This window comes from Notechis scutatus, chromosome 2, assembly GCF_049901735.1.
Source record: "Notechis scutatus isolate UNSWTSFEM ecotype Mainland chromosome 2, rNotScu1.2, whole genome shotgun sequence".
Lineage (NCBI taxonomy): Eukaryota > Metazoa > Chordata > Lepidosauria > Squamata > Elapidae > Notechis > Notechis scutatus.
In genome coordinates, this window is record NC_142010.1 from 90,453,317 (window position 1) to 90,465,543 (window position 12,227).

The 12,227-nt window shown below is 38.9% G+C and overlaps 1 protein-coding gene across 1 annotated transcript in view; it reads right to left on the reverse strand.

Annotated features, from left to right (window-relative positions):
• Positions 1-7,298: 7,298 nt before the first annotated feature.
• Positions 7,299-12,227, reverse strand: part of STK10 (serine/threonine kinase 10) — a 77,441-nt gene continuing 72,512 nt past the window's right edge. Inside the window, exons 17-19 of the mRNA XM_026688263.2 lie at positions 11,380-11,505; positions 10,628-10,741; positions 7,299-10,318 (exon numbers count right to left, since the gene is read on the reverse strand). Of these exons, the coding sequence (XP_026544048.2) occupies positions 10,178-10,318; positions 10,628-10,741; positions 11,380-11,505 (381 nt within the window). The 3' untranslated portion in view covers positions 7,299-10,177. The remainder of the gene's footprint in view (positions 10,319-10,627; positions 10,742-11,379; positions 11,506-12,227) is intronic.

The window sequence follows — 12,227 nt, forward strand, 5'->3', positions numbered from 1 at the left end:
TTAAGGTTTAGTTTATTAGAATCAAAATTAATAGGAGTGACCATACCGTTGATTCCAGGCTCCTGGGAATTCAGGGTTTGTAGGGATATCAATATGGAGTTAAATTTAAAAAAATCTATGGAAAAACATATTTAAGCAAAATAAAGTCTTAATACAATTTCTGTAGTGAATTTGTCATTTCAGATCATGCTACCTAATCAAATTCCTCAAAACATCATTAATTCTTATCTTTAGTTTTATAACATCTTGATAATCACACACACACACACACACACACACACACACACACACACACACAAAACGCTCAATCATTATTTTAATATAGTACCATCTAATGGACGTGCTGGGGACTGCATCATAATAGTAAGAAATTAAAAACTATGTTCTATCTGATTTTGGAAATTAATTTTTTAATCTCACTTTAGTGTTATCTTCAGACCAGGTTTCATTTATATTACTTTTCAAAGAAATTTTAAAAAACTTTATAAAAAAATTAATCAGGAGCAAACAGGAGCTGTACTTTAAATGCACGAAATGGATCAAGGTTTCTTTCAACTTTATTTTACCCTTACAGTAGCTTGACATATTTCAGTAATGTTAGACTCCTGACTGAAAGGTTTGGAATCATCTTGCATCTTTTGTTGTATGTTTAAAAGGCATTTTTAAAAAAATGGTAACAATATAAACACAACAGTAAGATGTAGAATAACAATGATGAGAAGGGAAATGTTGTGTACTTTGAACATTTTCATACTTTTGTTCAAGATATCAAAATTTCTTGCAAGAACTTCCAGGTGTGCTGATTGATAACACTCATACAAAGTTGGTCAAAGAATACAGGACTTTAAAATGTAGGGATTTACCGGAGAGTGATATTGCTGTGAAAATGCTAACAATAAGTGGGGGACTCTTCACGCATTCCTAGAATCATGTCCTTGGGACACACCTTAGACAGCAGCCCAACTCTCTGCTCAGTGCAGGAACCACTAGAACAGAGGTCCCTAACCCTCAGTCTGTGGACTGGCTCTGGTCTGTGGCATGCCAGCAAGTGGGCCGCAGAAACAAGCAAAGACCCACCCACAGGATGCAAGCAGCAAGATAAACCACACACACCCCAGTCCGTAAAAAAAACCTAACTCCACAGAACCAGTCCCTGGTGTCCAAAAGGTTGAGGTCCTCAGTACTAGACTATTTATGTCAGGTGGAATCTATTGCTCCTTCAATAGTAACATGAATTTGCAAAGTAATATTGAACAGTTTGCTTACCTGCATTATTTAACTACTTTAATCACAGTAGTGTTGCACCTGTATGACACCTGCATAGCAATCTACTACAGGTGAAAGATTTTAGGAAGGAAATATTATTATAAATTAAGGGATGAGCATGCATTGGAACAAAGTTGCTTTGATCTGCTTATAGCACTAGTGTCAAACTCAATTGCATCATGTGACTTATCGTGACATATCAAGACATTTTTCACCTTTGCAGAGCTGCATGGTATGGCCTGGGATGTGACACATCCAGCCCGCGGGCCACCAGTTTCACAGGTGTTCTGCTTATTAATGTCTGGATGGCATAAAGCAGACAGAGTAACTCCACAAAGCATCCATACAAAGTATTTTTATTGGTTCATCAGGAATCCTATCAACTCACATTTATGACGAGGTTCTTCTTAATGTCCAATCCTTTGCATTGTGGTGTAGAAAGATAATAAAGTCTCAACCCCATGATGATTGAAGCGACTGCATGGTATGGTAGATTCAGGCAAGAGTGAGGGAGCCTCCCCCAACCCAACAAGGGTCAATTTAGTGATCAATCCGGATTACAGATGTGACCACGACATGGACTACATTTCCCAGGATGCCTTAACTACATTTACCATGATGCATTCCCTTAAGGGGACAACTCACAATTCCTAACTATCCCAAATCCCATTAACTCTAAACTGTCTGGACAGCACACTCCCTGCCTGGAATTGTAAATTCCACTAAGTAAAGAGCAATTAACTAAGATAAACAATAAAGAGTAATACTAATTGAATAGCAGATAACTATATAACTAAAATAAACAGTTAGCTATATAACTAAAGGAAACAGTAAATAGCAATAAAGCATCAAACAAAGTAAAGCATGCAAAGCTTGAGGTTCAATCTTCAAGTTCAGCCTTTCTCCACAGCAGCACAAGGTCGGTGACCGGTCTAGTGTAGAGCTTCTTGGTGAAAGTCTGCTGGTTGCAGGAGGAATCTAGCAACCTCACTATTAGGATCTCGGCTTTGCCGATAAGCCCATCAGAGCTGGACAGGGTTTGATGTACAAATCCCATAGGCCATGCATTCCGATGCACATCCTTGTCTTTCAGCAAGACAAGGTCTCCCTCTTCGAGGGTCGGTTCTTTGGTCTTCCATTTACGGTGATCTTGTAGGGTAGACAGGTACTCTTGCTTCCAATGGTTCCAAAAGGTGTTGGCAAGCTGTCGAACTTGTCTCCATTGTTGCTTGTACAAGTCCTTAGAATCAAAGTTCCCTAATGGTGCGGGCCAATCACCCGTCTTCTGCGTTAGCAAGGCAGCTGGAGTGAGAATAGTTGGATTCTCAGGATCTGAAGAGACTGGAACTAAAAGTCAGCCATTGATGGTGGCCGCGACTTCTGCCATAAGGGTAGATAGAGTCTCATGTGTCAGTTTAGGTGCTTTTGCCAACATGGAATCTAGGATTCTACGAGCTATTCCAATCATGTGTTCCCACGCTCCTTCCATGTGAGATGCCCAGGGAGGATTAAATATCCATCTGCACTTGTTGGCTTTAAGGTAGGCATCGATCAGCGAGTCAGGGTGAATGCCATCATCTATCTGTAGTTCTTTACAAGCACCTACAAAGTTCATTCCACAGTCAGATCTGAATACCTTGATTGGGACTCTGTAGGTTTGAAACCTTCTCAGGGCATTGATGAAGTAAGAGGCATCCATAGATTCAATGACTTCGATATAGACCGCTTGAATGCTGAGACAAGTGAAGAGTACTGTGTCCATCGGGCAGACACAGACCAAGGGCCAAATACATCAAGGCCTACATTGGTGAATGGTGGTTTCGAACTCAGGCGCTCGGGTGGTAGGTCAGCCATCATTTGGTGTAGAGTGTGACCCCGTTGTTTGCGACAATGTAAGCAAGACTGCAGAACAGTTGTAATACATCTTTTGGTGCCTACGATCCAGAGTTCATTCGCTCTGAGGGAACCTCGTCATAAATGTGAGTTGATAGGATGCCTGATGAACCAATAGAAAGACTTTGAATGGATGCTTTGTGGAGTTACTCTGTCTGCTTTATACCATCCAGACATTTATAAGCAGAACAGTAGAAAGATAATAAAGTCTCAACCCCATGATGATTGAAACGACTGCAGGGTATGGTGGATTCAGGCAAGAGTAAGGGAGCCTCCCCCAACCCAACAAGGGTCAATTTAGTGACCAATCTGGATTGCAGATGTAACCACATGACATGGACTACATTTCCCAGGATGCCTTGACTACATTTCCCAGGATGTCTTAACTACGTTTACCAGGATGCCTTAATTACCTTTACCAATTCCTAACTAACTATCCCAAATCCCATTAACTCTAAACTGTCTGGACAGCACAACAGGCCTGGAATAGAATGCCAGCAATGTTAGGGCTTTTTTCACAAATAAAGTTCCCCCCTTCCCTCTCTTTCCCAGAGCCATTGCTGCAGCCTAGAAGCAGAAAGTATCTTTAAGAGTAGGCATCTATAAAGGGGAAGGTTGATGGCTTGTACAATGAACATTCGAAGTCCAGCTCCAGGTACAAGTAAAGGATCTGATCTTCACTGTGCCATCTGCCACATTTTTGGCAGCTGATTATATCCAAAAGCAAGATTTATACACCTCTGTATAAAGAAAGTTTGATACCTTGAGAAGAAGATATTACACCAAATTTACAAGTGAGTGTTTTCCTTTTAGCATGATCTCAAAGGTGGACGTGTCTTCACATCCTTGTTAATGGACAGGAAGGGAGCTAGCTGTGAGCTTTCTTGATGATAATGGAAGAGTATAAGTGTTCCAGGCTTGTGGTGATGGTTTCTAAACTACCATCTTCTTTTCCAGAAAAGAAGATCATAAAAACCACCTTCCCACTCAACTTGCCTCCCCTCCCTACAAGCAAGGTGTAATAGCATAATGAAAGAGCAGAAATGGCAGAAGATGCATTGATAATGGCTATAGTTAGCTTGTCCAAATTGATGCATCACCAGAGGAACATCAATTTGTAAATCTACCTATTGTTAATGTTGAACTGAGGTACTGGTGGCCTGTTGTTCCCAATCATTTGAATGGTCCAGGTCAAGAACAAGAAAATAGCTTTCCTCATAAGAGGACTAGAAGAGTCCCCAGGATTCAATGTTAAGCTTTTGACAGGTAAAGGAAATGTATCAAAAGTTTTTTTCAACCAGATTTATCAGAAAGGAAAGGGGGTTATAGAAATCTTAACAAAGAGATTACTTTCATTTTCAAATTTATCGCTGTTTATTGGGGCAGAACCTTCTTCATACTCTTGTTAATACAGTAACCCTTTCAGTATGTGCAGATGGTCTGATTTTCTGAATTCACAAATCATTGTGACAGTTCACAGCACAAAGAATCACCAAATTAATGCCCTTGATAGGGATAGTGAAATAGTGACCCTGGGTATCGTGCAATATGTGCTACTCTGATTGACATCACAGATAACTGGAAAAATACGGTGGAATGAGCGATCTGTGAAGATTAAATGTCACAGAGAGAGGGGAAAATCAGTCATCAAATTTTGTAAACTAGACATTTACTGATACTGTTGGAAGACCTACACAGTAAAAAAGATAGTATCTACAGGAATGGTAAAAGTTGATATAGAAACATCAAAGTAGCAAATGTCAGCCAGAGTTATATGTCATTAAGAGTTAAGATCCCTCACTCAGTAGAAAACCATGGGTGAAGGTACTACCCTTGAACTGTTGTTGTTCATGTTCAACAACTTGCTGTAGAAGAAATCTGGTAAGGAAATATTACAAGGTATCAAAAGAAACAACAGAAGAGTTCAAGGAAGGAACTGGAACCTTGAAATGTATCAAATGGAAATAGAATTAGATGAAAATCACAGCCTGAGTCCCACAAAATAAGGCTTGTTCATCATGGTATTGTGAACACTGAAGTGGATTGCTTGAAAAAGGATAGCACACTTTCAAAAGTTACATAGAAATCATGGACAACTGCTATCGTCCTGATTATAGAAACCAACAGGGAGATTAGATCAGAGTGGTTATTTTAATCTGTGACTTGTTTACATACGGTCTATCAAACATAGAAGACACACATGCAAATATTAGGCATGGTGGAGCATACATAGCAATTGGAATACTTACACTTTTTGTCCCTCATTTATTAAGGGCTTTACTTTTCTGAACTGTTCAAGCTGACCCTTTAAAAAAGATTTGGCTTTAGTGCTGATGATGGTGATGGAGATAAGAGAAAACAAAATTACAAGAGCAGAGAGCAAAGGAAGGAAGGACCATAGAGAAAGCTGAAGAATGCTGGTTGTAGCAGTAAAGGCTAAGCAGTGATGCTGAATGGCACTGAAGACAATGGAATAGTCAAAATAGGCAGAGATAGGGCAGTGGCTGAGGTGAGCTTAAAGAGAAGCTGAATAAATCAAGGGCTACAGATCCAGTGTGGACCAGCAAATTACCAGTGGATCAGACACTTGGAAGCCAGTGTAAGTCAAAGGTAACCTCTTTTAAGTAGGCCCAGGGACTAGCATCTTGACAGCCCAGATACTAAAAGTTCAGAAGAAAGTTAAAGCAAAGCATTTACCACTCCCCTCAGCAACCACCCAGATGGCCTACTACCAGGATGACCACTAGAGCCTTCCAGTAGCTAAGGAAAAATAGCCTCAACCTTAACTCCAGCCCCAGTTCTCACGTGACTGTGAGGAAGGGTGAGGGGGGATCGGGGAGCCAGAATTCAGACAAGGCAAAATAAATAGTATAGCAATTTCAGAAACATAGATGCAATCATCTATTGATGGTAGAATTATTGATTAGGAAACAAAGTAGTAGCATCTTCTTTCCTAAAAAAATAATTTGCAAAAAGTTTGCAATAGCATTCCCATTTCTAAGGAATTGTGTATCTCCCTGCCTCTGACTGGTGTTGTCTAACAAATGAATAATATGGAATGGTATAAATAATATGGAATGGAACAACTCACTGCAGCCAGGTTGCTGGACCTGGCTGGTTGTCCTGTGAATGTAGAGGCTAAGACAACCTCCTCCTCCTCTTCCTTCTCCCCCTCTTCCTCCTTGATCTGGCTTATCTCCCACCCGCCAAAATACCCCTTGAACTCTAAACTCTTGGTATGCTGATATCCTGTGCACAGAAAAATATGTGATTCTCTCCCTCTTCCCCTCCCCATTTTGTCCTCCCAAATCCCCCAGTCTGAGCTACAGGGGGACGAAGTTTCCCTTGCTTCTGGCATTCTCCTGCCATGAGTTACCTCATGGCAAGGCAGCCAGAGCTAGGCAGCCTGGGGTGAAGTTGCAGTGGTGAGTTGTCCTAGATCCTTAGCTTACACAGCAAATGTATTGCAGCTCACTAGAACGAAGGCATTTGCAATGATGCCTTGTTAGGAGACTGCTTCTCAGGGTAGGAAGAGTTCTCCAGTAGTTGTGGAGGTTTTTTCTTCTTCTTCTTTTTAGCTGTTGTTTATTCTTCCAACAACTCTCCCCTCTAGAGTAGATAAGATTGGGATTCAAAAATCAAGAACTAGCATCACCGCCTAGAGGCTTTAAATTATCAGCTAGTACTGCATGGTAACAGATACTGTAAAAGATATTATAAGTGGTTCAAAATCCCGAACATAAATTTGTGTGTTTTCTGTTCTCAGCTGCCCTAATACTTCATGGGAACTGCTAAAAATGTACAGGAAAATGGCTTCTCTGGTCAATTAACAAAAATCTCCATCTCATAAAAAAAATCAGTAAATTACTAGATGGCGACAAAGGCCCTTCTAACTAAGACTTCAAGATATAGTATGTAAGGCAGAAATGTTTCTGGTACTCAACTAAAGCCAGGTTTCATGTACCTGAAAGTATAATGTCAGAAAATGAAATTAAATACCAGCCTATTATACAGTATAATAGTTCATATCAAAATACACTAAGAATCTATGAAAGGTGCAGATTTTCCTTGCTATCAATGTCAACCTTTTTAAAAATAATCAGTGATGGAGTGTTGTACATAGTTCAGACTAATCACAGTTTGCGTCAAGAATTAATAGTTTAATATTAACACATTCCAATACAGTACAGATACTTTCAAGTAAGACAATCTATATTTTAAAAACACTTTTGTGCAGGGCCAGCAAGCTGTAGACTTGAGTTGTTTTTTTTAAATGCCAATCAACAGAATTCTGAAACACAATTCCACTGTAGCCAAGACAAGATCATGTATAAATACAGCTCAGCACTGCTGACCTAAAGAGACACACAGCAGGAATGCAATTCTGGATCGCTATGCAAAGGCTTAGTGGTTCGTATTTTATTAGATTATTTACATCACTGTGGTTATCCAAAAAGAGAACATCCTTGAGTTGTTGTTTTCCCCCCCAAAAAACCCTTACCCCTATAAAAATACAAAATACTTTCCTTCTCCCCTGATGAAACCAAAATATCCCCCCACAAGCTAACAAGTGTTTAAAGAAGGGAAAAGATACTTTATTTCAACAACTTTTCTGAAAAAACTAGAAAGTACATATTGCACAGAGGGAAGTTCTAGCCCCTTTGGGAACAGCCAGGATCAGTTTGGCAAGGGAAGGGAAGAGAGAAAAAGCAATTGTGAGTGTATGCCATTGTTTACTTTCTTGGCCAAGAGAGGAAAAAGCAGGAATGTGCATACAAATCAATGCACCCAAGACACAATGATTATAAAGCATCCATCATTTTCAACACGAAGCTAACACTGTTCATTTAAAGAAAATTTGCTTTTACTTACAACATTCATGTGAAGGATTTGTTCCCTTTTGTCTCTCTCTCTCCTCACACATTATCTTAACACTCAAAGATCTAAAACAGTTTGAAGAGGGATTAAAGTGCTTTGTGAACACACACTTCCTAAAAACTTCTAACATCCAGTATCCTTTCGGCAGGCATTTCTTTCAGATTGTATTTTCACCCTGCCACCTTTAATATAATGCCTGACACATTGTGACCAACTCTGTCAGCCACCACTAGTTTACTAAACTTCAATTGACATGCCAACAAATTAGCTGTCAGCACAGAAATCAGGTCATTAGCAACAGTGCTTCAAAGAACAGTGCATAAAAAAACAGAACCATTTTTCCTACCAAGAGGGTAACGAGCTATGCTTAGAACAACGCTATACTGGACATCAAAAGAAACACTGGACCATGTTCTCTCCATAAAGGCGTATTGTTCTGAGATGGTGAAAATGAATTGTATCAGTTTTCTGTTAAACAAGTACCAAACAATACGCATTTATCACATATAGCTGGTTGCTCAAATTGAAATCTGTGTGAATTATATTTCATCAATGAGAAAACAACAATTTAAATATAATTCATAGGGAAATGCACACTTCCCAAACCTTTGGAAATTTATATTAAATAAAACAAAACATGTGGGAGGGAATGAAAAGAGACCTCTTTGGTCAAAAATAGCATTTGTAAAAGTTTGAAATACTGAACTGCTATAGCATTATAAATATATATAATATATTCTACAATCTGTGGCTTCTCTTAGGTGGCCCTTTCTACTGATTCAGAGAAACTGCAAAGGCTGGAATTACTCATAGCCATCTAGCATCGCTTTATTTCAAAATTGTGTCAATTCTGAGCACACCCAATCATTTAGCACGAGAAAGTCCCTAAGCTAGCATTTGCTATTCTATGAAAACTTGAAAATCATATACAATTTGATACAAAGTGAAGTGCCTTCAACCTTAGTCCAGCTACACCTTTGTTGCCATGGACATCTGGGGTTGCTCTTCTCTAATTTACCTAAAGAGTAAACATTAACTCTTTCCATAACTTCAGCAGAAGCTTCATCCTTGACTGTGGAAAGAAAAGGAACCACAGAATTCTAGTTCACTAGTACACAGATTCACTAGCACACAGGTAAACCAAAAGTAGATTGCTGCATCTGAAAAGAGAAGCTACAGGGATCACAGATGATTGACAAAGCAGAGAAAGATCATTCTTCCTTACTGTACATTTACAACCATTTAGCTTGGGCAGGTCTGTTTATTTAAACATAGTCCAGGTTGGAAGCATTATCCAGTCTCTACTCAACCTTCACCATGATAGAAATGCATTCCTCTGGCTACCCTGTTTGTTTTAAGACTGCTTTGCTTCTAAATTTCAGGCTATTCTATAGCGAAGAAAAAAACCCCAATTATGTCATAAGTTGTTTGGAAGATGCTGAGAGACAGATTAATTCCAAAAGGGAAGCACAGAACAAAAATCAGTCTTTTGCTTAATTTACAAGAGTAGGGACAACATTAAACAGAGGTGATGGTTTACTGTCATCTTAAAGGCTATCAAAGGTAAACAACATCTACTATTGAGTCTCAAAGATATACTGTTGAGTAAAACCACCTACTCATTAAGCTCAGATACACAGGAAAGCTAACTTGGAAAATTAAACCAATACTGTAATTAATCTCCTCTTAGACCAAGGGTCTTCAAACTTGGCAAGTTTAAGACTTGTGGGCTTCAACTCCCAGAATTCCTGAGCTAACATGATTGGAGGAGGAATTCTGGGAGTTGAAGTCCACAAGTCTTAAACTTGCCAAGTTTGAAGATCCCTGTCTTAATACCTTTTCTACTATCCCATTAGGAAATGGTGAAACTGGCTGGGGAAGGATTCAGCAAGCAATGTAGATTCTGCAGTTGACCCCATCAGCTGGTCCCCTTGAAGCTTGCTACAGCTTGCTTCTAACCTATATGTGAACCTGCCTCACCACTAGTGGATCAGATTGCTAGCCACATTGACTATCCGGCACACAACTGAACAGGAAACCCTGATCACAGTTGGCAGAGAGAGGAAGGAGCTCTGTCTATTGATTTCCCTTCAACAGGCAAAGGCAAGTATTACCAAGCCTTGCTTTCTTAACCCAAGTATTATGAAGCCTCTGCAGAGCTGAATGGCACAAATTTAGCAGGCTTGTTTGGTGACATAGGAGACAGACCATCAGTTTCTTCACTGAGTTTGAAAAACATCTCTTGTTCTCGCTTTTTCTGATTTAGTTCATCTTCTAGTGCCTGAAACACAAAGACAAAAGAGGTGAAAAGATAATGTTTTCACTAATAACAACCTTGGCTTCTCTCTGGCTTCCTGCCATCTTACAAGCAGCTGCAGGTTGAAATGAATAGGACATTAGGATAAGGATAACAAAACAGAGTATACAATGCAAACCTGCTCACAAACATTCCAAGTCCTCCCTATTTGTTTTCCTCTAAATTGCAGGTCTTGGTGGAAATTAACAATTTTTTATCCTTATTTTGACCAACGGGTTTGAAATTCAGAATTTCGCAATTTAATTCTGACAATGAGTGCAAATTTTTAAACACCTTTTTTCTTGGCCTAAGTTTATCTCGCCAATCCTTGAGGGTCAGGTTGTGGTTTTCATCCAGAGCTTTCAGTTTTTGGGTCTCATGTTCAACCAGAAGGTGGCACTTTTCATTCTACATAGATTGAAACAAGCAAGAGAGAGAGAGAGAGAGAAAAAAAATATAAGATACTTTGCAAGGAAGAAACAGCACTAGGCCTACCAACTAATTTGAGATTGCAATGATCAGCAACAAATAATATGAAGTTATCTTTCTAATATATTTCTGATATTAGGTAGAAAGAAGTCTCATTCCACCTAATTTCGCAGATTCAATGGGCCTCCATAACTTGGAGTTAGCAAATATTGCATGGTTAATATATTGTGCTCTAGAACATAAAGACCTGAGATCTATGGTAATCCAGTTTACTGGGATTTACTGGAGTTTACTGGGTGGCTTTGAGAAAAACCACTCTCTTTCAAAACTAGCATAACTCACAGGGTTATGTTAGGATTTAAATGAATGAAATGAAAGCACATTTATTTATCCATATTTAACCCCTTGGGTAAACTTCAGATATAAATATAATTACATGCCAACGTTAAAAAAAAATCCCTGATATTATTTCTCTCTTCTGTTTTAAGAACTGACTTTGACCAGTATTAACAAATCTTTCAGAAAATGATAACAGGTAGCTCAAAGACGTCAAATGTCCTGTACTTCTGAAGACAAACATAAGCATAAATAAAACTGAACCATTGATATTAAATTACCTGTAACTGCTGGAGTTCATTCATGTTGCCCTCACACTGAACCAACATCTCCTTCATCTGCATTTCATGCTTCTGCTGCTGTTGCACTCGCTCAGCTTTTTGTCTCTTATCTTCCTGCTGTGCAAACTATAATGGGGAGAGCACCAATAATCATGCAAGGTTTGGATGGCTTCCCACAAGAGGTATATACCTGAACTTTGAAATGCTTCAAAAGGTAACTGAAGATTACCACTGTGATTAATTATTTGTTGTCAATGAAACTGTTTTAAATCAACATCTGGATTTCTGGATTTTGTCTAACATTTGCTTGGAGAATGATGAATGCTTTATCAATACAATTTGATTTCATTTTTCCTTACTTAAGCTACATTAAAAATAAGAGGGACGGGTGATCATAATTACAATCTATCCACTATTTCATAAAATTAGAGTATGTGACAGAGTGGACAGGTTGAATTAGTTCTATTTTGAAACTCATTTAACACTGAAACCTAAATGTCAGTGATATGACGTGCAGGTAGACAAATAATTCCCATTAAGTTATGTCTAGCAGATTTTTACAATATAATACATTCGTTGGGTTCATTTACATGACAAGCGTAAGGCCAAAATACAGTTTAGCAATTAATTGACAGTGCATTGGTCCATACAGTATTGCTGTGGCAGTACCTGTGAGCTGGCACAGCTGAACAACCTTGGTGATTCTATCTATAGATAATTCATCATATTATTCAAAGGAGGATGCCTGGTTTGTTCTTCTCAGTCTCAGAATCCTCCATAATTTGGTAGTTGGGCCCACTAATGGATGTGGTAGCAGATACAATCAGGGAAAGTATACAATAGCATAT